The sequence below is a fragment of the Pocillopora verrucosa genome, chromosome 7, assembly GCF_036669915.1.
Source record: "Pocillopora verrucosa isolate sample1 chromosome 7, ASM3666991v2, whole genome shotgun sequence".
Classification (NCBI taxonomy): domain Eukaryota; kingdom Metazoa; phylum Cnidaria; class Anthozoa; order Scleractinia; family Pocilloporidae; genus Pocillopora; species Pocillopora verrucosa.
The window spans coordinates 12,343,474-12,370,679 of record NC_089318.1 but is presented as its reverse complement, the minus strand read 5'-3'; the positions used below and the strand labels follow the sequence as shown (position 1 = coordinate 12,370,679).

The window sequence follows — 27,206 nt, the reverse complement described above, 5'->3', positions numbered from 1 at the left end:
TCACTTAATTACTTACTATGTCGGCACCTTGCTCTATCATTTGAAGTCGAAGTTTATCTCTACTCAGCTAAAATTACATGACATAACTGTTATCATCACAAACAGGTGCTTCAGTCCATGGCGCCAACGCTAGTAACTCAGGAAAAAAAATCTTAAAAACAGAAAAAGCTTCAAACATCATATGAGAGATTTCGACGGTATTTTCACCTGCGTGGCTTGTTTCCGTGGATGTTTTTGTCACAAGTGTGACGAAAATTTTTTCTTCAGAAGAACGATTAGTTGTTGGCTAACAGTAATCTGTGAGTCACGGGTTCTTCCAGTCCTCTAGCACAGGGATCCAGTTCATTTCTGTCCAATTTTTATAAAAAATGTAATTCAAAATATTTCACAAAGTCAATGATAATGTTAGTAGTAATAATAATAGTTATGACAGTGGTTAAATATTTAAATTGCCAAAAAACAGATCTCTTGTGTTCGCGAAAGACCAAACTTGAAACCCCCTTGAAGGTTTCTCACCATCCAACCAATAACACTTTTGTTTCCTCTGACAAAGACATAAAAGGCGGCACGATCCATCACGATAGATACCCCGCAAGCCATTTTCATTGCACAATAATCAGAAAACCAGCTGTCGTGGGATTGTGTTATGTATTTCTGCTAAGTGACTGCTTACCGTTCTAAGGAGACGTTATAAGTAATGGATCGGTTGAGGAAAAACTTTCCTTTTTCATGCAAGGTATGTCACATAAGTCATAACTTTACAATCTTTCCTTTTTAGGAATTGTTAATTCCTATTCCTATTTTTATCATAACTTTAAGTCTATGGTTATGAAAGCTGAACGAGATTTGACGTTCGATGTATTTTCACATGGTCAAGACTATTGAGTGAAGTTTTGTGACTCATAAGTTTGTTTAACTGAACTGAGTTCCTCAGAGTTTCCTGTGTGTGCTTTGGTAGAAGATAAGAATTTCAAGGGTTTTCAACATATTTAGGCTGCGTTATCGAAGGATTTTCACATCTTTACAGGTGTCTTCTGCCCGTAAAACTGTTAACTGAAAGACTGAAACGATCTTTTGTGTGACCTAGAAAGGGAGGGGATTGAAAATTTCATACGGAGTTCGATGTCTTTATCACATAATTTTTTTTTCCAAAATCATGTTACATAACAATTTATGAGAAGTTTTCATTACCATTATTTTCTCTGAAAAGCTTTAATTCTTCAGAAAGCTTTCTAACGTGAGCAGAGTACTGTACAGAACAAAAGAAAACATAACGATTGAAAATTATTTGCAAAATATGATTGAATTGTATCTAGATTCAGTTTACTAGCTCAAAGACAGTCTGAAGCAGCGGTAAAGAAGTTATCAAGGAAAGTTTAAGAGGCATGCAGTATAGGAGGATATGTTAATTTTAGTTAAAAGTTTGCACCTTAACTTACGCCAATGTTATTTTCGTCAGCGTGAATGAATTGCTCTAATTAAAAAAATGTAAACACCCTTGTAATGATCTAATTCATCCATCAATTCTGGACCATCATTTCTGTGGGTGATATGTATCCTGTTGGTATTTAGTGTTTTACTCGTTATTACATCTTTCAAGTAGTTACTTTTATTCAGGTAAATTAACCAAGCATACTAAGGCGTTAGGTCACAGATTTCTCTTTTGACTTTCACTCCATGCTAAAATAGCGTGGTGACAAGAGTGACGAGGAATCTTTTTGGATTGAGGGCTGTAAGTTATTTACGGCTTTTTATCTAACAGCTCTTTTTTCTGTGAAACTCATTTTTGCGGTCGAGGACAATCCACAAAATTTAAAAGAAAAAGACAATTTTATAGAAAACATTGGTGAAGAAAACTAATGCTAAATGGATTATGGGACTCTTTCAAAAGATGCCGGCTACCCTAATGGTAGAAAACAGACACAAAAAAAATTACATCCAACATTCATACTTCACATCTCTTGTACCTCGTTTAGTCATGTGGGTAATTAGATAAAATGTGATGAAGAAATATTATGGACATTATTAATAACTTAAACCATGTTTTTATTTTGTCTTTTCCAGGTAACGTTTATTCTATTCGTGGCATCACACAATCTTCTTGCTCCAGCGGTTAACTTCTTGGTCAAAGCAGGTAAAACTTCCGAAGTTCGAAATGGCCAGCAAAAATCAATCCCCCCTTTCTATGTGCATTGGCTTAAAACAATGGATAAGGGGGGAGAAAGGCTAAGAAAGTAATACCACGTTTTAATTTTTCCCTTTTTTCTCTTCTTCAGATTCCTATAAAAGATGGAGCTTAAATAATAACGACGATGAAATTGAAAAGAAGGGGACCGTAACATCGAAGCCATCACCAGTAGGATGGGGCATCTATCTTGATGGATCACCGGACACCTACGTCAAACTAAAAGGTTACAAAGAGCAATGTTTGGGAAAACCTTCGCAATGTGACTTTACCATCGGGTTTCTTATGAAAATTATTCCCCAATCCGGAGTGCAGTTTTACTTTGGGAATAAAGTGGACGGACTTTTGTACGAAGGTGTAAACATATACCAAAATCATAATGGCAGATTACGAGTAGAAGTTTTAGGCAATACTACTTGCTGCAAATACGTCATAACGCCACCCCAAGGAGTGTGGTTTTATCTGGGGATTGTTTGGAACAGGGTAGGAACCTTGGGTTTGTATTATGACCCCTTATCCAGCTTTTCTGTCCCTTATTACCACTGTGGAGGTAGAATCGACGGACTGGTAAGGAATGGCACGTACCACCTAGGCAGATACACTTACCCTACTGCGTACTATGACAATTTAGAGATTTGGTATTCCAAACAGTCTCATATTGTTTTTGATGAGAGGTGGAAAGCAGCATTTGGTAAGTTTGCCACTGTGCGTAAATTGATAATTTACAGAAGTGTCATTACATTTATCCTCTTTCATATTGACAGTATAACAAAACCGCAGAAGTTCAGATTAAAAAGAGTGAAACATAGATTGGTGCAGACGTCTGGCTTGTTAGGTGTACTTATCACATGCTAAAAACTAAGGAGATTAAGAGAATGTACCTGTTTGTCTAAATTATTAGATAATAATTATACACTTAAAGTATGGTCCCGAAGGAAACATTTAGTTTGTTTTCCCGAGAGTCCTGATGTTTCCTGAGACGAAGTCTAGGGAATCATCAGGACTCGAGGGAAAACAAAACTAACTAGTTTCCCGAGGGACCATACATTAAGTGCTTTGTTATATATTTAGACTTTCCCTCAAACAATCCTATGGCGAAAACATACTGTTGAATTCGGCGCGCGGGCAACAACTGCACAATTGCATCCCGGTCAATCCAGAGGTACGTGACCAAGAATTAACCGATCACAGTGCTCGTTTTGTTGAGTGAAAGTCTAGGTATATAACAAATAAGATTATTGTTGGAAGAATATCATCATAAAGTTGAGAGAACGAGAACAACTGAAAAAGACATAAAAGGACGACTGCGTTATCCCTGAATAAGCAAAAAGAGTGTGAACAAAAGAGTCCTTTGTGACGCTTCAGAAACCTTTTTTTTCGGTTATAAGGCCGTGGGTTTGACAATGAAATAATACCTGTCAACCCATTTTTAGCTTATGGCTTACCATTCAGGAAATAAATTTGATTTAGCCTTCTTAGTAATAAATGAATTTCCCTTCCATATATGTTTTAACGCTGCATAGGAAATCACCCAAACTGCTTACGTTTGCCTTTGTCTTCACAGATGTTAGTGGACAATATACGGTTATACAATTGACCATTATCTTCCCTTACCTGCAATACAAGGCTGGAGACGTTGATCAGGACGAGTTTTCCAACAAAGTAAGAAATGTGACTCAAATGCGCCCATGGCATTCCTTGCTTTTTGTAACTAATCATTCAGTTCCTCAGGTAAATTATTATTTTAACCTTTTTCCTCAGTTGCTTGCCTGTTTCTCAACACAGGTTAAGGAATTATTCATTAACGACGCGCATTTTCGAGACATCAAGAACGTCTCAGTTTCTCAAAGGTAACGTCTTTTGTCAAAGCTTCTTTCCATATCCTATTTAGTTTTATAACACCGTTAGGGTACGATAGTCGCCCATTATAGCTTTTAATTTACTTAGTTATCGGTAAATTTAATATGGCTTTCATCTAATGTTGTATTTCACACTTTTTCGTGTGACGCAGCGATGACAGTAAAACAGCAGTATCATTTACTTTGGAATTTAATCGCACTCAAGACCTTTGGGAATCCATCCTGAATTTACAACTTGCCATGGAAAATGGTACTCTTCTAAGGTCTCCTGGCGTCTTTGATGAGGATTCGTGTCAGAACACTGATGACAGCCATTGTGAGTATGAATTATGCACTGGTGGTACGGCGGGACGCTAACAAGCAAACCAATTGATTAATTTAGAATCTCTCCAGTTTTTTAGCTCAAAAAGGTCGTCTTTAAATTAACTGAACTGTATAATGAGTATACAATGGATCACGTTATCACCTTGGTCTGCTTCTTGACGATTTCTAAGCACAAATGGAAGGAACTTTTTGAGGTCATTCAGACCTCCTCTACTTAATGTAATCCTACGAATTTGAAAAAGCTTCTTTTTCTTGCCGACGTAGGCTATCTTTTATCTAAACAGTATCGAAAGATTTCCAAGAAAATCCCATTATGATAAAAAAATAAGAAAACACTCGTAGGGTGATGTAAAGAGAACTGCCAAAAAATCATTCATCATCCTGACGCCGCTGGTCAAGGTGACTATGCAATCGCTCCCAAATTTTTCATTCGACTATTCTCCGGGCGAGATCTGCAGCACCTCATTCCCATTCTTAGTTGGACTGGAGCGGACTGTGCAAGATGTTTTTGAACATATAGTGAGGACTGAAATTTTCTGGGCGAGTACTTAGTTTTTTAAGTGGAACTGTTTTAACGATTCTTAAAGACGGTGCTTAACTACATTTAACAATGTGTGATAAATCCAAGATGTTTTCTGTTTTGTAGACTCAATCAATCATATGTGAAAAAAGATAACAATAAGACTAAATTCAGCCTATTCTCTGAATTTTCCAGTTTTCTGTGAGATACCTGCAAACTTTACCATAGCAAGGGTCCATGCATCCGCAGCAGAAATAGTATTGGACCAAGTTTTCCTTGAACCGCACGAAAACTATTTCTTCGGATACAGAGTCCTGTATAAAAATCTGGATGATCCCAACTCAAACTGGGCCATTAAAGAGAATATTCGCCGCTATTTGCCACCAAATGCCGTTGAGCACAAAATTTCTTCACTTAAAAGCTATACGAAATACAGCTTTCGTGTCTTTGCGGCATCGTTCAAGTCTGCTGGCCTCATCTCGGAAGCTATTGAATTGAGAACAGATGAGTCAAGTAGGTGGCTTATAGTAAAAATAATTAGAGCACAGAAACTATGAAATTTGAGTTGTTGTCCAATATACTGAACTGAATTTTAACTGTGAACTTTTCTTTCAACGAAGTACTTGTCAGGTAAGGGTTCGAAAGAGTTGTTAGCGATATACCTGATAGGGAAACAAAAATTTCCAAGGACAACTTGCTAGCGTTTTTTGGAACAAGTAGACAATCACCGCTTAGGGAAAATTTTGCTCCAGAAAGTATATAATCTTCATCCAGCCATTAGAAAGGAAATATGAAAATAAGCTCATCATCGTGTTTGGAGATTCTAAAGCGTAACCTGACTGTTAGGAAATCATCATCGAATGCACTAAGACTTCAGCCATACACGCCGCCATATTTGAATTTAACTCAAAGTCAGAGCCGAAAAAATCTAACGTTAAAGAATTCGTTCACACACAGCCGCTGCTCAAGGTATCATAAAACAAATCACTATTTTAGTCTACAATACTCATTTTGTGCAGTTTGTATTCATTCAAACAAAGCTCAAAACAATGGGAAAGAGAGAAATGAGACATAGAAGTAGGTTGCTGAGTAGGATTCAGTATAGCGGCGTTCGTAGTCGGATTTTTTCACACAACTGAGTATAGTTTTCGAAAGGTTACGTTACTCTTTTGAGTCTCAAAGTGCGTTCCTTTTTATTTTTTCTTGTTCACTTTTTCATCTCGAATTTTAAGACTTTTGAATCATACTTCTTCTTTACAAAGCAAATATCGTGGGAACATATATAGTGTAACGTCATCTGCGAGCTTCGAAATTGCCTCAAGGATTGATAGGAATGAAGTATTTTAACCAGGATTTTTGCTTTGAGATATCTGGGCTTCATTTTGTTGAAGACAAGTAAAGTGTAAGGTTGTTTGTATCGGGTATTGACTGTCCCCTTCGCATGACTAATGAACACAGTGATTCAGTTGATTTTACTTCAGCATTATCCTTAACCAAATCTTCCCATTTTCATGACGCGTAGCTCCTAGCATTGGTCCAGAAATTGTTGCCAGCCGAAGCACCAGCCCCACTTCAATCTATGTGCAGTGGAACCACACAATTCCAGAAAATAAAGTCAATGGCATTTTGATCGGTTACACAGTCCATTGGAATGACGGACGTTTTGACCATGGTCACCCTTACAGCTCAAAGGGTGTCAAGGATCTTGAGCTTAACGCCACAAATTACACTATAACCTCACTTCACGAATACTGGCCTTATTCAATTTCTGTGGCTGGACGAACATCGAAAGGAGCTGGAATACGGACGTTGAGGAAAGTGACAACCATTGACGATGGTAAGAACTTCGCGAAATTTTTCCGAATGTTTTCGTAGTCGTCGGAATCGCTCGTAAAATTGTGTTCTCTGTAGTCCTTGAAATGAATATATTTGGGGATTTTTAAACTGAGCATTTTCTTTTAAGAAAATCGGGTTTCTCGTTAATTGAAATTTCGGGTAACAGTTGACTTCGATAAAAGTTTTAATCGTAAGTTTGAAATACAGGAAAAAACTTTTTAAAGACGTCTTTTTCATGACATCGCTTTTTCAGAAACAGATAAATCAATTGCTCATTACAGTTTCCATCAACAAAAGCTGAATTTTTTTAACCAGTTTTTGGCCTTTTTCGGTGGTGTCTCGCTTATTTCTAACCATGAACTCACATGATTCAAAAGAATGCCAAAGGTTCCATCGTAGAGAATGAATCGTTTTGGTTAAAAATCCTAACAATCAAACAGTAAATTCTAAGCAATCTTCCGAGAGGCAACTTGATTCTTGGGCAAAGTGTACACCTTCAGTTTTTTTTTTTTTTTTGATAAGCACTTATGAGAATGTCGTTATATTTTTGCGAGTCTCACCAATGTTAGAGGAAATCCAGCCTTGTAATAAACTTGGATAATTTGTGTTTTTATTTCTGGTATTTCTACAGCTCCTTCAGAGGCACCGTACAACATTCAGCTTCACATGGTGAATGCAACTACTTTAAATGCTATTTGGCAAGATGTGCGTTTAATTCACCAAAATGGCATTATTCTGGGTTACCGTGTTCGCTTTCACCATGCAGATGGCGGTCTGCTATTGTGGAACATGACCGTTAGACCAGACGTCCATGATTTCCTTTTCTCTAGTCTTTCGATCTTCCAGAATTATTCGGTACAGATGCAGGCTTACGCCAGAAAAGGTGATGGGCCGTGGAGTAACAAAGTATATCAGTTGACGGATGAATCAAGTAAGTGAAATGGCGGCGTCAGAATTTATCAGTACATGGCCTCTCCATGCTATATTGCTATATTGCCAACAAATGGGTGATAAGGTGAGATGCCTTGTAAAGGCATGTTCAGGATGAAAATTAACAGTAAGATCGCGTGGAGCTCGAGCTAGCCTGCTCCAACAGTCCAAAAATGTTTTTAGCCTCAGCTCGGCGAGTTTCATTCCAGGATTCGTAACCTGGACTCGGTTTTTGTACTAAAGTAATTCAGGAAACAAACTATTTCTTTTCCTTAATTTTTTTTATGTTTTTCTCTTCATTTTCAGCCCCTATAAATTCTCCTGTCAATCTTAGAGCTTACAATGTCAGCTCACGGGAAATTAAAGTTCTTTGGAACTACGATCATAACCCTAGACTGGTTCTTGGCCGCTTGCAAGGTTTCACACTGTATTTTCAGGAGGCCAATGCCAGCGATATTTTCCCAGAAGAGGCAAACTTAAAAACTTTTGAAACTCGTAACAAAACTCTGCGAAGTAAGATCGCCGCAGAATTGAAAATATACCGGCTATACAACATTACTATAGCAGCTCGGACAGCCAAGGGTACAGGTCCCACGAACGAGTCATTTGTGGTCCGAACTCACGGTGAAGGTTAGTTGAGTCAACTTAAAGTTTCAGCGCTCTTAGTTGGATCCTTGTTTAATTAAGTTCTAGCTCTCATATTCTTTCAATGCTGTTACTGACGTTTTCTCGAAGAAGCCACTTCTCCACATGTGCACCTCGAAGGCTACACTAACCATTTTTCGTATTCTTCATATTCAAACCGGTAAAATATTCTGACAAGTAAAGACTCACAATGAAAAACGACAAGCGTAGTTCGCTAAATGATTCCCTCGACGTTTCACGATCATTGTTATTTACCTTTATTACACCTCGGAACTCATGTAGGTTCTCTCGCACAGCCCTGAATTGATTTAAACTTGATTGTGAGCTACAGGCCTTGGTACATCTCTTTTTTCTGTCTCCCGTGGTTAGTCCCTGGCGCTTCCCCCCAGGCTCTCACTGCCTACAACACAAGTAAGTCCAGCATATATGCCCGATGGCAGGAGATAGTGGAAGACAAACAGCATGGAATCATGCTGGGATACAAGCTGTTTGTATACGAGTTAACAGGTAATGGTTCAAAAACTGTGGAAAATCGCACTTACGGGTTGGATAAAGTGGAGACTAACTTCACAAGACTAAAGATATTCACCAAATACAGGATAGAGGTTCTGGGGTTTAATAATTATGGAGACGGTCCGATTGTGGCTGTGGATTTGTTTACTGAGGAGAGCGGTAAGTAGAAGTTGAATCTTTATTTAGTGTATACTAGTACTCTTCTGTCAAATTAATCGAAGGTCCAGTTATGGCTATTCAGTTGCCCGAGGAAATACCTATATATATGAAAGTGAAATAGAAATAAAGGAACAGCCAAACATATCAAATGACTGACTGATAGATGAACGGACGGGCCCACGGAAGTTCTAAGGGACTAAGTGACGTTTTAACCTACTAACTGACTGACTGACTGACTAAATGAATGGCTAACTAAATGACTAACTCACTGAGTGACTGACTGACTTACTACCTTACTGATTGACTGGCTTACCCACCTACTGACTAACTGACTTACTGACATACTGACCCATTTATTGACTGACTAAATGACGATCTTACTGAGTGACTTACTGACTGACTCTCTAAGTGATTGACTGACTGACTGACTTAATGACAGACTAACAGACTGACTGGCTGGCTGACTAACCTACTCAATGACCTACTCACTAAGTAACTGACTGACCGATTGACTGACTGACTGAATAACTGGTTGACTGACTAACCGTTCCACCGACCGATTGATCTAGTGACCAGGTGATAATGTGAGTAACAGTTCATTTTTCCTCTCAGGATTAGACAAAGATAATTTATCTGTTGCCTTCCAAAAACAAAAAGAATTACTTTTGTGATCCTCCTGGTTTTTTCTTGAAGTTCTCTGAGACATTTGTGTGAACCAAAATAACTGTACTATCTGGCCGACTCCTCTTATGGCTGCCTTTCACCAAATTGACTTACTGGAGAACGGTCGACATATCGACTAAAATGCCAATTAAGTGGCTGACGTCAAAAAATCTCTGAAGACAGACTTTCTTTGGTAAAATTTATTATTCCGCATTGCTCTTTTGCAGTTCCGAGTCAGCCGCCCTCTAATTTCACAGCTTACAATGAGAGTTCCACCATACTCCTTGCCACTTGGAAACCTGTGCCCAAATGTTGTCGGCTCGGAATTATTCGAGGTTATCATGCAACATTGACAGACCCAAGCAACACTTCGGTGACAATAACAAAAACGGTTATAAGGTCTGGTGTACGGTTCCCGAAGCTGAAAAAGTTTCATACCTATCAGATATCCATTGTCGCATTTACATCTAAAGGAAATGGAGCCAACGTTTCAACGTTAGCGTCTACCGATCAGGATGGTGCGTTAAATTTGTCAAGGGTCATGCAATTTTAAGGCCTTATTAGAAAAACCGAAACCCCATTCAAACCAAAGCTTAAACAGCTGTTTTGTCAAAAACAGCTTGAAATGAGAGGGGTTAGGTTCTGAAGAAACTGTGGTGCTACATCGGTGGGGGAGTATAACAAGATAATTTGGTTTTATCAACTGAATTGATAATGTAAATTGGTCAGCGTAAAGAGTTTTAAAGCTGACGTTTCGAGTGTTAGCCCTTTATCTTTCGCATTAACGAAGGACTAATGCTTTAAACGTCAGCTTTTGAACTCTTAAGGGAGGCCAATTTACATCATCAGCTCAGTTGATAAAACCAAATTATCACGGTTTGAAATAGTTTTCTTGATAGAAGCTGCTTAAAATTGATGTTTGTAGACTTCCAATTGAGCGCAATGAAAATTAAAGTCATTGATTACTTGAACCTTATACAGAATTGGGTATTTCAGTTTTCTATTGCTGATTTTTATTTATTTAAAACTGGTTTAAGTAATAATGTTAAATAAATCTCTGTCGTCGTATCTACAACTGGGAAACAATCAATGAAAAATTATTGTAGCCTTCTGTTCTCTTCCGTCCTATTTGAGTAGTGGTTTCTACTTTTGAATTGTAAAATTATCTCCCTGGGTCCATTTAGCTTAAAGATGACGTTAGGTTTAATGTGCAAAAAAATTCACTTCTATCAGTTTTTGAAAGTGTAAATTATCTTTGGAACCTTTCATTTCAGTTCCGGACGCACCACCACAGACTGTAACCGGTCATAACGTAAGTCAGACAGAGATAAAGTTACTATGGCGGCCGGTTCCTCTAGACAACCTTAACGGAATTTTGATGGGCTATAAAGGATCTTGCCGGATAGCAAATGGAAACCAGCCTAGTACTGAAAAGCAGTTCAACACCTCTGTCTTTGAGGGAGTACTAGATGGATTAAACGCTTTTACGACCTACGCATGCAGTGTCAGGGCGTTTACTATCAAAGGCGACGGTCCACCCAGTTCAGATATACTTGTGAAAACTGAGGAGGAAGGTAAGGGAAATCGACATCACCTGATAACTGATGATTTATAGATTCAGAAACGTGGACACAGCCCCATGCATGCTTCATTATGCATACAGTTCCTGGATTAAGAAAACAATGGCAATGGCAATGGCAATGGATACGTTCTTTCTTTCTTTCTATAAGTTCGCACTTTCATTCGATCATTTGTCAATTCGTTCTTTCGATCCTTCATTTGTTCGTGCGTTCTTTTCCTCCCTCATTTGTCCGTTCTTCCTTTTTCCTCCTTCATTTGTTTGTTCGTTCTATTTCTCTATAATTTGTTTGTTTGTTCTTTTCCTCCTTAATTTGTTTGTATGTCCTTTTCATCCTTGATTTCTTTGTACTTTTCCTCCTTGATTTGTTTGTTTGTTCTTTTTCTTCTTGATTTATTCGTTTGTTCTTTTCATCCTTGAATTGTTGGTTTGTTCTTTTCCTCCTTGATTTGTCTGTTTGTTCTTTTCTTCTTTAAATTGTTTGTTTGTTTTTCTTTTCCTCCTTGATTTGTTTGTTCTTTTCATCCTTAATTTGTTTTTTGTTTGTTCTTTTCATCCTTGTTTTTTTTGTTTGTTCTTTTCCTCCCTGATTTGTTTGTTCTTTTCCTCCTTGATTTGCTTGTTCTTTCTTTTCCTCCTTTATTTGTTTGTGCTTTCTTTTTCATTTATTCTCTCAGTTCTTTCTCTCCTAGCCCGTTTAAAAGTTATTTAATTTGTACTAAACTTTGCTAGGTAGGGTGATTTCAATCATCGCAAATAATCTTAGATTGATTTAGTTTTGAGTTAATTCGCTATGTGATTGGTCCAGAAAACGCGCGCCATCCTCTCAACCAATCAGATTGAAAACTCAGGCAATCGCGACTTGGTCACTAGCGTTTTCCGGCACTTCCAGTGATTTACATTTTTACTTTGCGATCTCATTGGTTCCTTGTAATGAATTGCTTCCCTGTGATTGGCTGTTATGATTACTCTGGTTTGGTTTTACAACACTCAATCGGAATGCGCTTTACTTAATTTTTTTGGTTCACTTAAACATTTGCACTCACAATGCTTTGTCCTTCCTACAGCACCTCGAGTAGCACCAACAACCTTTCAAGGGATAAATTCAAGTTCAACTTCTATCTCACTGCAGTGGAGTAATATTTCTGCCATGGACGTCGCCGGAGTACTTAGAAACTTTCACATCGCTTATCGCGAATTAGACACAGCTGACAACACCACGCACACCGTAACTGTGCCACTAGCGAACCTAACATTTGAATTAACTGACCTAAGGAAATACACCAACTACAGTATTGAGATTATGGGAGTTACAAAGTTTGTCGGGATAGGCACAGAACCGATAATAGTTTCCACTGATGAAGACAGTAAGTTTAAGCTTTTCCTTTTAATTCCTTGATATACCTCGGTGGACTTTGATTCATTAACAGACAAATGAGTGAATGAATAGATTGATGAAAGAAAGAAGGAAGGAAAAAAGAAACGAGTGAGGAAATAAATGAATGAATAATTATATAATTGAATTGACCATTAGTATACGTGTACCTTGATTCCTTCCTCAGATTAATTTCATTTCGTATCCGTAAAAGTTGCAAAACCAGCCCAAAACTGTATGAGACCTCCACTGCTTTACATGCTACAGAGAGGTCAATCAATAAAAGGGAAAAAAAAGAAGAAAGAGATAAATGATCGAAAACGTGAGCTCACAGAGCAATCCGCGTAAATATAACTGATGCCATGGAATTATAAGATGTCTGCTACCATCCGCCTTTATTTCAAAATTTAAGAAGTTCTTACATAACCATCTACCAATAGGTAAGGTTTGACAAAAAATCTCGGGGCAGGTTTTCTTTTCAGGGCGATTGACCATAGTGATATAATAAACCAATTAGTATCATTGAGGGTCCAAATTTTGCATTGTGTAGTTCCAAGTCTTCCTCCTCAAGACATCAAGTTGCAAAATTCCAGCTCCACAAGTATATTTGTTCAGTGGAAACCAATCCCTAAACACAACGTTCATGGTAAACTCCTGGGAATCAAGCTTTTATATCGATCTGCACCAAGAGACAACAGCATAGTGTTCAGGTCCCACGCAAGGCGTTCGATCGTGAGCGACTGGTCCGTGTACACCGATATTACTTTACCTCCGAACGCTCTTTCCTATAACATAACGTCTCTCGAGAAATTTACGAACTATTCTGTGGAAATACTGGGTTTCACCTCAAAAGGAGATGGAAATGTTAGTCACAGGTTTATTGTATCTACGGATGAGGATGGTCAGTATGGAAATTATTTATGTTCATCCAGTTGCTACTTACATTTTCCTTATTTAATTCGACTGGAGTGACAGAAACCCTCACGCCAATGATTGGTTGGTCCAATAATTTAGAATATGCACAGTGATTGGCCGCTGATTATAGCCCACAACTGATTGATGTTGAGAAACCTAAAATGCCTTTGTAGCCACTCAGCTAAGTTGTAAATTGCCTTAAAGCACAAACGGATTTAGCTTGAGTGGTGCATGGAACTAGTCAATTCATATTTGAAAGGGTTTTTCATGGTCGTTTTCCCACATTTTATAAATTCATCTAAAAGAAAATCGGCAAAATCAAGGTATTAACTACTGTTACAGAACAATCCAACACTAATAACCGCAATTACCTTCGTTCACTCTAGAGTTCTGATCGTCATTGTTTATGTTTGAAATATTTTTGCAGTTCCTAGTATGCCGCCAGCGTCTCTTACTCCCATATCCCGCAGTGGGGACTTCAAAATGGATGTCAGTTGGGAACCAGTGCCGGATGGTTTTGTACATGGAATTCTGTTGGGATACCGCATTTACTATAGAAAGGTGCAAGAGTTAGGAAGAGCCTCTACCTCTGAGACGGAGGCTGTGTCTGTTGGACCTTTTGAACAGAACACCACAGTAACGATGCTGAAAAACTTTGCAGTTTATGATTTGCAAATTGCAGCTTTCACGATCAAAGGAGTAGGAGTGTTGACTGATATTAAAGATGGATGTAAGTTCTCGTTTTGGTGATATTCATTGACTGACAACATACCCGCTGAAAAGAAAAGCGGGGAAAGGGAGAGTCAAACTTGTAAAAAGAGGTTACCAAAAGTACACATGATCCAGACTTTTAAGTTTAGTCGTTTAAACAGGAAACTGAGATGTGCAACTCATTAGCCATAAGCGCCCAGTTTCTTTATTTGCCAAACTTATCTTCATATATTTAGTCACCTACCACTTTTCTCGTCATCCAAAGAAATAATGCATTTCTTTTGTGGCAACTCTTTTGCGTTGATCTGTCGGTTGAAAACCTTTTGACGGCAAGGAAATTCCGAAGTGTTTATAATGTGCTTAATTGCTTTTCAGCGACTTGCAGGTGCCCCCGAGAGTTTAAAACGACCTGGTACCCGTTCCCCCCGTATATCACATACGAAAACGGCACCGTGGGCGGCTTCATCCCACGAATCCTGGAGGGGGCGGTGGAATATTGCTGCAGTGACTGTGTCCTCGCCAATGGCAAACCTGCAACTACTATCGACTTTGTGCTTGACGGAAAGGGAGGCCTCGCGCAGAAGAGTGGCGTCGAGGCTCTGATTAGCAGCATCGATTCACAGACCGATTTCAGTACGCCAGTGAATGGGTTCCAAGGGCAGACACATTACTCTCTGTACAGATACGTCAAACTAGCAGAGTCCCCCGGAGTGGGTTTCATCACTGTGATGAATCCACACGAAAAAGCCATCGCAATTGCAAATGTTTTTATTCGGTCATGGCCGCTGCTCCTCCTCTCCATAATCATGATGGTCGCAGTTGGAATTATAATGTGGTTGCTGGTATGTAGAGCCATATAAGGCTCGTTTGAGAAATTACTTTTAGGGTGGCTCTTAACAGTACTGGAATGAATGTCTGTAGAAATACGCCAGTGACTGTGCTCTGATTCTGTCTTAGCTGTTTAAATCCCTTGTTTTTGCTTCAACCCAAAATATTCATAACATTACTCTCTATTATGATAAAGTATAATAAAACTGTCGCAGAGTTTTATTTTTTTACTTTCACCAACCAATCTGATGTATCTGACTTTCATCCTACATAAACAATAGAGACCTCATTAACAAAAAAATGCAAGATATATTTTCCTTCAGGACGCCCGATCTAACAGTCAAGAGTTCCCAGGCTCTTTCACCCGAGGGGCCCCTGAGGGACTTTGGTGGGCCTTTGTTACATCGACGACTGTGGGGTAAGGCGAGTTTATCAACAATTCGTACGTGTCTTTACATACCACAGCTGATAAAGTTGTCGGACCTGATAAGTCAACTTTTGTTTTCGTTAACTGTGGCCGCGTCGCTTCTTCTAACCAGAAATGAAAATTTATTTTTAAATGGGTCATGTCTTATATACCTCATCGCCCATTACTATCTGAACTTTTTTCTTAACATAGAGCAACTTAGAGTGTTGCTTCCCTCCCTTGATAGTGGAGTGGGTATGGTGCAGATGTGAGAGCGCTCGCAACCCTCTGCTATGGCCCGGGTTCGATTCCGAGAACTGGCGTCACATATGGGTTGACATCCGTGTATACTCTTGGATGGAGGCATGTGTCTTACTCAAGTAGCGGCAAGTGGACAATGATGATAACCAGATTCGAACCCAGACCACTTCATCCCTCCCGGAATTATTATTCTGTAATTAGGTGAATAGAATAAATCGAACCTAGGAGTAGAGTCACGATCCGAAGAGTAGTTCTTCGTCCACTGATACCTTGAAATTTGGCTCTTGTGCAGGTATGGTGACCGCTGTCCGAGAGGAGTGTTTGCTCGCTTATTTGCAATTTCTTGGACATTGAGTGGTTTGGTGCTTATTGCCATTTTAACTGGAAGAGTCGCCACAGTTCTCACGGAATTTGGTTATAAAGGGCCCTACATACAACTCTATGGTGCAGAGGTTAGTCATTTGGTCAAAATTACAGAGTTGGGTTAGTGTGCTCGATAATTAACAACTCGTATTAGTCGATAAAAGTGCACAACAAAGACAGCCTTGCCTCTTTCAAAATTATAACCTGAAAAACCAGGTGCTGGGTGTTTTAGTTTGTCTTGTATAGCCTGTCCGCAGGCCCTCATGGGTAGCGCTTCGGGAAGATCATTTCTTCGAAATTGTGAGGCCTTAGGCAACGCGAGCCAGGGAGAAGTTTGCGGGGGTCTGACACTGATAGTGCCAGACCCCCGCAAACCTCTCCCCGACTCCGGTGACCCGTCTCAAAACTTGGGCGGAGAAACGCACATCTTGCAGCGCTGATAATGAGGGCGTGCTTCAAAGCTATGCCTTGAAATCCTCCGCTCTGACATATGAAATAAGAAATTCGCAAAATTAATCTCTTAGATAAATTATTTTTTGTTTGCCCATATATAATTTCATTTCTTTTGCTGACAATACATTTTGGCCTCTAGGTTGCAGCTATTGCGAACAATTCTGATTTTCGACTAGGTGTGCGGAAGAATGCACGGATGAACACAGGTAAATATTCGTTTCAAGGAACAAAGTCTTTTCAGGTTCATTTTTTTCTCGAAGTTATTCATTCTACGTTAGAAAAACAATTGAAGAAACGTCTGCAGTGTACCTTTCGCATTAAGTCCTTCTCTGGGTTTGAGTTTTCTTTCAGCTTGTCCCCGTGATACCTTTGATCTTCACTAACTTCACAATTTCCTCCTTAAAATTTTCTAGTCCGTAACTACATGAGTTATGAGGAAATTAGCCGTGCTTTGGCAGACCAGGAAGTAAAAGGCGCTTTGGTGGACCTTTATGTGCTGTCCTCTCACAACCACTTGTTTAATGACCCTCGCTTCAGGATCGTTCGGATATACGATTTCAAGACCAGTTATGGGGTGGTCCTTGCAGGGAACTCTATGAAGCTGGAGCAGTGTTTTACCGAGCATATCAAGGCTTACTCAGGCAGTGTTTTCCAGAAAATTGAAGACAATATCAAGTTTCTCAGGGTACGACTGCATGAAAATTTTAGCTTTTGTGAGAGCCCCCTAGAAGTTAGTTAGTTAGAGGGGTCCATGTTCCTTACTTCCTTCTTTTGCAATAGTCCACCGAATACAATTTTACATTTTTCATAAACTTTAGCTTTTCAATTACCCCTGATCACAGAAATTGTTCCAATTTTCCTTCCTGACTCTTCAGGTATGTTCTCCTCCATTTCTGAATGCTACTCATCCAAACTCTTCCAAGCTTAGACAAGTGTAACAAACTGATCAGTTTTTTCTTTCTTTCTTCTCTAAAAAAAGCTTGGCTCCAGGCCTCGATCCACTATTCAGAATCTTATAACAAGAGAATATAAATGAAACATTATGCGGTTGAAATATGAAATCAATGATGGGCAACCTTTCTTGTCAGATACTGACTTCGCAAGTTGCCCTATTCGATGAAGGTTATTATCGAAATACAAACACTTCGTAAAGGCGCGTTCGATATGACGTGGTAAACGGGTTTTGTTGTTTTGTTGTTTGTTTGTTTTTAGGAACCAGATCATAGCCCGGCCGAGCAAAATTCTACAGAGCTGTTCAATATCACCTCTCCACAGTTCATCATCGCCGTCTCGATCATCGGGTCACTGTTGATATTAGCTTGTGTGCTCGGAGTTGTCTACGAAAGGCGACGAAAGAAACCTGAAGGTTAGTTTTGATCCAAAAAATTCTATGACGAGTTGTACGGATGAGCTAAATAATACACGCATTTTGATGATCTATAGGAAGACAGTCGCCTCTACAACGTCAACAAGTTTTTGCTTACTCCCGGCTTATATCGCCACGATTATTCGTTAGAATGATCAAGAACCTTGTGTCCATAACAACGTAACATTTTTTAATGATGAACCTTTCTGACTTTTTGCAGTTTTAATTAAAAGCAAGGACCTTAAGAACGAGATGTCGCAAGTTTTACACAGCTTTATTGCCAGATTAAAGGAAAAGGTAGAAGTGATTTCAAAGCGGCACAGGGCAGAGAGATTTCACCTAAAGCACACAGAAAGAGAGCGAGACCAGCAAGCAGCGAGTACAGTACAGAAGTGTTACGAAGTACTGAGCTTGCGTGACATCCAACAAGAATGGTCCCCACGCGACGGAACTGTCAGAAGTGTTACACCATCGTTGCCTAGCACAAACTTGTACAATCTAAGGCCGAGGCTATTTAGTGAGGCGAGATATGATTCGTCTCCCAATGTTGTAACAAGTCGGAAACTTCCGTTAAGGAGAAAATCCGGGTTTAACCTTCCTGTCCCACTAGAGCCAGAAGTTCGCATTATGGATCAAACAAACCTTTAGATGTTCTTTGTAACAAGCTTTTTTCATTCATGCCCGTAGAGGCAAAAACGTTTCCCCGAAAATGTTCCAAAATGGGCAAAATGGCATGAGAATTTGTTCTAGAGCTTATTAAAACTTTCTTGGAAAAGATCCCCCGGACCCCGACCCGGCCCACTGTAATACATTACGATCGCTACAACTGCCAGGTCCCCTCACTTCTAAATTCGTTCCTACCGGCAATATGTTTGTTCCCGCTCGGGCCAATCACCTGTTTCGATGACGCGTCATGCGTGATAGGAAACTTGGCGTTGTAAAACGAGAGAAATATGCTTGTCTCCTGACAAAAACAATTTTTTTTTCTCTGATGGTAACTTTTATGGTCTCCTGTAAAGAGATGGCTAAATGAGAGGGTACACTGCAAGAAACATTAACATTAAATTGTTCAAAGCTGGGTTAAGATAACTTGGGGTTAGTGTGAAATTTGATTTTAGATCTGAAAGCTTGAAGAGCCAATTCAGTTTATTTCTTTTTTACGACAATTAGATAAGTGAATGCTCTAAAAACAATGGGTAAAATTATTCCAAAACGGCTTTTGAACAGAGAAATATAGAAACCTGGATTGAAATTAAACCCTGGGTTAGCGCTAATCGGCCCTTGAACAACTGGGCCCAGATGTCTAAAATTTAAAGCCGCACCGTAATTGCCGAAGTAAATACTATTACGGCTATCAAAAACTCCATCTTTTACGGCAACAGGATTAAAACTGAAATAGGAGGTGTAAATTATAAATCTTGCTCTTGGTTTATGAATAAAAACGACCTCAAAACTGTGAATTAACATAGTCAGTGAATTCGTCATGTTAGTAGCGAACTCGAACGTACCGCTGGAAATCGACAAGTAGTGCCGGAAACGGGCGTGAATCAGAACAAGTTTCTCTCGCTAGTGATAACTGATTAATCTAAAACCACTTTACATCGAGCGCGCTGAAAGATACGCAGGCCACGTAGTACTTCATTGAATATCCTTTGTTCTGTGTTGTGGTCAAAAATTGACAAACATAAGCTCTCGCTATTGTGTGAATAGTTCTCAGGTTGTTCCGCAATGCACACTGAAATTAACATACGACGCTTTCACTATTATGTAATAGTTCTGAAAATACTTTCGACAATGTTCCGATCGCTTCTCTTCTCTCAGATCACACGAAAATATATATAATAAATGTGGAACGAACTGACTTTTTTGTGGAACGAACTGACTATTTTAGGAACAATCCGACTTGGAACGATCTGACTATGGAACGAAATGACCGTAAACCGACAGACAGAATGAGGGTTATGAATAAGCTCTGAAAATTGCAATTTTTACGAAAGTTACCAGTGGAATGGTCGCAGCTAGCGGCCACTAAGTTGCAAGCCTCATCTCCCTTTCTTCTCTTAACGGCCTCTAGTCAAAAGTAATTTCGTAAAAAGACGTTCTTTTCTTCCTCAAGATGATCATCTCACACCTGGAGCTTGGGCTGCATGTGGTCTTAAGTCAAGCCCTTTTTACAGTTCACGGCGCCATATTGGAATAATAATCACGTTCACGTTTCACGTTCTAATGCACTTTTCAATGCGATTTCTCCCTTCAAAATGGTTCTTTAATACAATACTATGGAAATTTCGTCATTAGATGACATCCAGAAACTCGAAGCAAAAGATCTCAGGGAGATTTTAAAATCTAATTCAAAATCGACGGGCGGAATTAGAGCCGACTTAGTGTCAAAAGTTTATGCTTTGCTGATGTGACACGTTCTTTCATCAAGTAGTGGAGAAAACCGAGAACTTCTTACAGATGCCCAGGACCTAGAACAAAACCAGAGCGACTTCAAATACTAAGCAACTGTGGTAAGGATTTCAGCCCTTGGATGGTCGAGCGATCTCCGTAATTTAACTGAGATTAATTTCATTCAGCTTTACGATTACCTTGTTGTTTCACGAGAATATCGCCACATCGTGTTGAGAGGAACGCACCACAGGAAGTACCATAGAAGTTGTTCAGTATGGCTTAGAAAGCGAGGCAAAGGCTGTAGCCCTCTAGGTAGAGGAGGTTGTTGATGTGGTACTTGTTGTTGTACCATATTCTTCAGCTAAAGTTGTTCCCATTTTGTTTACCAAGATGTATTTTAGTTTGCCATTTGTACATTGTATCTTATGGTAAACTATACAATAGAGCCTGTACAGCCACTTGATTATAACCTTCTTTCTATCAACCCATGAGGGAAACTGTAACTAACAGATGTCATAATATTTTGAAACCCATCTAGCCCAGGACAACTTATGCTCGTGATACATTGAAAACCATTTGAGTTTGCACTCATGGTAATTTATTAGATGGCAAGACAGCATTGAAAGAATCAGACCAAAATATTAGACAATTTAAAAACTCCCAAAAGTGACTGATTCATGTAACTTCTCCCTATAATATCCAAACACTATCCAGCAAACAGATAATGATAATACTGAAACTTATCAGGCAGAAGTTATCTTGATCTTACATCAAATTCTCATAACTTATTTACAAGTAAATGTGTAGCAACTAGAAGGGAGAATTAACAATCAGATCTTGGGTATTTAAGGGTTAAAGGAAGAGAGCAGAAATGCTTCCTCTCAGCTACTAATCTCAGCAATGCTAGTCCTTTACACACATTTAAGTTTCTGTCAGTGATAAACATTTACTGAATTGATATTCCCATTCTTAGCACTCAGAGGCCTTCTGGCACAAATGTTTGCTATACTAGTACTTATTGCCTTGTTTTAACCAATGTTATGATAATATAATTTTGAGATACTTAAAAGATTGAGAAATATATCCAAATCAAGATATTCATTTTATACTGTTACAGTTGATTGATACATAAAGCACACAAAATATTTTGTGAGAGTTCCATGTGGCATCCATAATGGATTACTATGCTATCATGAAAAACAAAAACAACAACTACTGAAAACTGCTTTTGTCACAATTGCTACCAAATTTGTGTCAGTTTTTTGGGTCTGCCATAATAAGTGAAAACTCTGAAGATACAGTGTCTTGGTTATTTTATTAAAAGCAATTACTTTCCAAGAGTTTCTCTGCTAGGAGTGTTCTAGGAAAGCCATGTAGTAAACAGGTGAGTAGTACTGAACTTATTGACTTACTGCCGCAATGAAAAAAAAATCTATCGAACTTAAAACAATTCAGGTACCTAATTGAAAATTTGTACTAATTTTGCAACAATAGTCACCCTCATCCATAATTCACTGAGAATAAGATAAGTATAGAACGATAAATACTTAGCAAAAATACATGCCTCCGTGCATAACCTTGAAGAAGTAAAAGCTCGTAGGCAAACCATTGGGGCCATAAAATGTATTTGAACAACCAAAAGCGGCACACTACTCTCCTTTCTTTTTGGGAGAAAAATTAGCTTTATCGAGATTTTGGCTAGGACCATCCATTTTCCTTAAAAATCAAACAATTTCACTGCCTAAATGTGAATATCATCAAAAGCGCTCAGAGATTTAACACGAGTTAACCCCCAGCCTCGTTCTCACGTGTGCGCGGTTGCATTCCCAATATGGCGCTAGCTTCGACCTGTAGGTCGGAGCTAGCGCCTAGCGACGCGGACAACCAGAGAACTGGAGCCATTCGTGTATTTCACCGCTGACAGGAATAGCTCCGACTCAAACGTTTAATAACTTTTTTTCAATGATTTTTTAATAATTTTTTTAACAGTTTTTGAAAAAAAAATTAAAACTAAACTAGTGAGCAGCACTGGGCGAACAGCAGTTTTAAAACAGATGAAGAGCCCGATGAATGGTTTTGTCCTTCATGTGAACAATAACCAAGAAAATCAGTTTTCCACGAAAAAAAACTCCCTCGATTGTGGCCAAGCCATATTTCTCCGGCAGAGCATACTGTAAATTAAAACATCGGGCGCAGCGTCACGCAACATTGCGTGATTTTCCAAACGTGAGATGCAGTTGCTGCATTATTTTAAGACTTAGGAACTACATGGCCCTGTAGTAATAAAAGAGGACTTCATTTGCAAGCACTGTAGACTTCAACATAAGAAGAATCTAATAAATCGCTCTCTCAGTTTTTATCTCAGTGTATGAATTATTTAGCCAGAACGAAAAAAAAATTAATATACGCATGAGTTGGAGCCATTCCTGTCTGCGGTGAAATACACGAATGGCTCCAGTCTCTGGTCGTCCGCCTTAACTGACTAAATGAGTTTTGTCAGCGGAGCTTGTCAGCGGATGACTTTTTCATCGCCGGAATATCGCTGAACGACCTCGCTGATCAAGATAGACTCTGCCTTCTCTTGATTATGTAAGTAGCCATTTCTTGATTGACTCATCGGTGTTTTCACATTGATATTTCATTGTTACGCTTCGAGACACGCGGTTAACCATACTCACGAGCAAGGAGTTAAGATATAAGTATTAACTTTTATTATTTTTATCATCCAATCACGGGTCGGAGCCATTCCTGTATTTAGTCGCTAGTACTGTAAAAAAGGTCACTTCGAAACACATAATGGTTTACAACGTGTAAGTGACAACGTGAAAGGCGACGTGTTAGAGGCGGAGATGTGTAAACCTTTTCGTTTTCTGTAGAAACCGAAGCATTTTATCGTCTTAAATAATGTATGATATTTTCTGACTTGCAGCCAATGATGAAACGCCTGACGAAAACAAAAATGACGTAATTCTACTTTTTTTATATAAGCAACTGAATTTAAAATTTTTGCCCAACACGGATAAACTATTTCGATACAAAACTTGCAAAATGGCCGAAGACCAAAGCAATCCTTTTCTGACTGCTACTATCATTGGCGATTGTGGAAATTCTACCAGTGGTGGATCAGAACCAAAATATGTTCCACTAGCCGCTGATCTTGTTCCCGTTGAAGTAAAAAGCTGGTTCGTGGCAATGGAAGCGAAAGAGTTATTGAAGAAGTATTCCCCAAACACTGAAGCGAGAGAGTTTCTACCGAAAACTTCCAAGTATGGTTGTAAAGAGAAAATGATAGCCGCTATAGGCTCAGAAGAGATGGTTTACCCCGGAGATTGCGGACTGTTTTCAACCATTCTAACAGCCTACAACAACCACTGGACACTTCGAACGTCTCCCGATGACTGGTGGTTCTGTGTGATCAGGCGAGTGGCAGGTGCTATCGAAAAAAACGCCAAGAAAGATTCCGTACGTAAGATGTTTGTTGATCACGAAGGAAAAAAAGAAATTGAAGTGGAAGTACCTGACACCACCATCTACACTGTTGACTATAGCTGGTTCTTTGATCAAATGGCAAAGGGAATACGAAAGAACGTCAAAGTACCTGAGTTCGTTGATGGAGTAACGGCGGATTTTAGCACCACAACACCAGTGCAGAAGGTCGTCTCACAGATTGTGTTGATGCATTCGGTTCAGGAGTATTTTAAGTACAGCATGATGCTTATGTGTGGCATTCCTGCTGTGGAAATGCTGGGCACTGAGGACGATTGGAAGAAACTTAAGTCCAAACTTAAGGTAACCTTAGATCCTTGTGTGCCCCCCCCCCCTTTAACCCTAACCCTAACCCCCCTCCTTTTGCCTTGCAGTGATAGGAGATAAACTTAACCTATTTATCACGATCTGCTTTTTGGGCCACTCAAGTCCCACATTTTTTCCTTCTGACCCTAATACTCTCACTCCCATACAAGGGTGTAGTTAAGGGCACTTGTACTTGATGATGGGGAAAAATCCTGAAGTGAGCAGTGCAAACTGTAAGAAAGTGCAGGAGAAAGGGAAGAGAAAGAGACCTTACAGTTTCATTAGCAAATTATTTTTATTTCTACCCCTCCTCCACAACCACCATTGCAAAAACTGTTGAAACCACAAGGTTGCGCAGTTGTCACCATAAGAATGTGGCAGCCTCTTTTTTAAAGATCAAACAGACATATCTCAGCTTTTTTGACAAGCACATGTCCTCAAATAACCTTGATTAACTAGTTTCTATAAAGTTCACAAGCCAGCCCCTCAACAGTTGGAAGTTTGAACCTTTGTCAGGTTTGTTCACAGTATTTGTGTACTTTGTACATAATTGATGGCTAAGTAGTGCACTAGATATACCCACTTAAATAGCTGATTCATTTATCCTTTTTTAGGTGCTGCGAGCACTGCTTGAACCTATCGAGAATGACCTTGATTTACAGACAGAATGGTGGAATGCTGTGGAAAATGTGTTTAACAACTTGGTGGCTACCTATTGTGGGAACCCAGACAAGAAATGGTGGAGTCATATCATTTCTTACAAGAAAGAGTTCGGATCTGGAAGCCCTGAATACCAAGGGTGGATAACAGAGTTTTTGGAAGGCACAAACAGGGTCCTGACCATGAGCCAGTTGTCAAGTGGTATCATTAGTGTGCCCCTTGAACTTAAAAACCCAGGTGGCTTGCAAGACACTGCTACACTTGTGGCAGGAATGGCAGGTTTCACCATGCATAACAAGGACACTACAAGTGTGTCTGTGCAGCCATACCAAGGCTGGTGTCTTTTTTTAAAAGAAGACTCTCCATTTTGCCAAAATTCTCTGAGTGGTGGAAAATAGAGGACCTGTATCTTGGGTATAAAAGCAATTCTTTAACATGTTTTGATTCATTTTCAGTTCGTATGTGGGATGTTTTTACCCAGTATGTAAACAAAAATCTGCATCCTAGCAGTTAATTTACATCCAGAAATATTATAGCCCTCATATAGTGTAAGAAGTACTGACAAAAATAAATATATAGCATTCATGTTGAAATTGATATGACAAAAAAGTGGAAATGTTGCTTTAGAGGTGAACCAATAAAGACAAGTAAAACTTTTGTTACTGACTTTCACAGTTAGACCACAGGTTTGTTAGGGAATGGGTAGAAGTGACAAAAATGTCTTACCCAAAAATCCCAGCTCTGCTCAAAATACAAAAGATGACTCCATAGATTGGAATGTCCCTTTATTAGTAAATTCAACACTAAAGGAACCCCTAGAGGTATGTACGGCTCCCAGTTGAACTGAAAAGTGTTCCAAAAAGATTTGTGAGGTTTCCAGGGCTACAGTCTCAACTATTTTTAAAGTTTTCATTCAGCTACTAAAGGTCGTAAAGATGTCACCAAAAATAAAAAAAGTGGAATAGAATACTCAGTAACACACTGATTTATGTAAGTATTTGTTTTGATTTAACTTAACCCTTTCTCCCCTTAACAGTGGTATTCATATTCTCCACACTGTTCTCCTTACATTTCCTCTGGTACTGACTAGGAGAATTTGTTTGACAATCAGGAGCGTTCTAAATTGGTGATCATTTCCTTAATGTATGATTCAAGGGTGATACTGCAAGGAGAAACTGGCAGCTAGTCCCTCTTAGAGGTCAAGACAAAGGAAACACAAAGTATACCCTACTGCCTGACCACTAACCACAGATAATTTGCCAAATTAGCCACTTATGAAGCTGGTTCAGTCCCCAAAATTAATCTGGCATGCAGCTTCAAGCTCCTGTTTATTTTTCAGGATCATTATCCTCGAGTGCCATGTGTTATACCAATCCATAAACTAGTATCCCAGGAAAAGGTTACACTTGTACTCTCACTTGCCCAACCCTTTACACCCAAACATCAGTTGGCATATTCTACATACTGTTCTCAATACATTTCCTGAAGTGCTGAGATGGAGAATTTGTTTAACAATTTAGAATTTTTTAAGCGATCATTTCCTTTATTCTTGAGACCTTAATGTGTGATTTGGGAGTGATTTTGTCAGGAGAAATTAGATGCTTGACACCTAGGGAGTCAAAGGGTAAAACCTCCCACCCAAGAAGTCTCTGACCCCCTCTGAAAGTTTCTTTCTCTCCCTCCATTTCTCTGTCACATTGCACAAGATGGCAGCTATTACACATGACATGATGAATAACTATTTTAGTGAATGAAAAAGGGTTACTACTCATAAAATTTGAAATTTGTTTTTAACTTCTTTAGCCAAACAATTGATGAGTAATCTGTATGCTCGATTCACAAACCAACCATACCTTGAAACTTTGAGTCATGACTTCCACATTTTAACTTGCTAGGACATCTTTGAGAAAAAAGATTCTGAAATATCATCCACAATATTTGACACCTTACTTTCAGAGGTCAAACATCATACTGTTGGCTCACTTCCAAAAAGTTAGGACAATGCCCCATCCAGCACTGGGAGATTAATGATAATAGTGATCCTTTCAGAACCAGTAATGACAATCTGATAGGTTGAATTTGGCAATGACTACCTAGTCATGTAATAGATCAAATAAATTCACCAGGTAACAACTTCAAACTGACTGTGCACCCTTAAATACCAAATTATAATCACCAGATATGGCTGGCTAAGTAAGGTAACAAAGGAGGATCACATCTGCCATTGAAGGGAAATACTGCTTCAAAATCTGACTGCTACCTATTGGCACTTGAAAGAAATTAAGCCTAGCAAAATTTTTGTATTTTTAACTCTGACCCCAAAGAGAGACTGGCACATAACTTCTTCTTACAGTACCAACCCTGAATCACACATGAAGGTCACAATAAAGAGGAAATGATCACCAACAAAAGTGCACTTGATTGTAAAACAAATTCTCCTTGTTAGCTTGAGGAATGTATAGGGACCAG

The 27,206-nt window shown here is 39.1% G+C and overlaps 2 protein-coding genes across 2 annotated transcripts; both read left to right on the top strand.

The window, feature by feature from the left end:
* Nucleotides 1-697: 697 nt before the first annotated feature.
* LOC131775801 (uncharacterized) lies at nt 698-19,042 on the top strand. The gene is made up of 23 exons (XM_066170160.1): nt 698-736; nt 2,065-2,134; nt 2,277-2,876; nt 3,750-3,847; nt 3,971-4,035; nt 4,197-4,360; nt 5,084-5,401; nt 6,411-6,725; nt 7,356-7,655; nt 7,961-8,284; nt 8,669-8,971; nt 9,862-9,969; nt 11,074-11,208; nt 12,281-12,580; nt 13,139-13,489; nt 13,931-14,233; nt 14,590-15,056; nt 15,366-15,460; nt 16,002-16,161; nt 16,665-16,731; nt 16,939-17,210; nt 17,738-17,891; nt 18,112-19,042. The coding sequence occupies exons 1-23, from the start codon at nt 698-700 to the stop codon at nt 18,537-18,539; spliced, it is 5,436 nt and encodes a 1,811-aa protein (XP_066026257.1). The 3' UTR covers nt 18,540-19,042.
* Nucleotides 19,043-22,582: 3,540 nt separating this feature from the next.
* Nucleotides 22,583-25,394, top strand: LOC131775762 (uncharacterized). Its single transcript, XM_059091885.2, has 3 exons — nt 22,583-22,874; nt 23,215-24,074; nt 24,692-25,394. Exons 2-3 carry the CDS (start codon nt 23,334-23,336, stop codon nt 25,133-25,135), a joined length of 1,185 nt encoding a protein of 394 aa, XP_058947868.2. The 5' UTR covers nt 22,583-22,874; nt 23,215-23,333; the 3' UTR covers nt 25,136-25,394.
* Nucleotides 25,395-27,206: the final 1,812 nt, after the last annotated feature.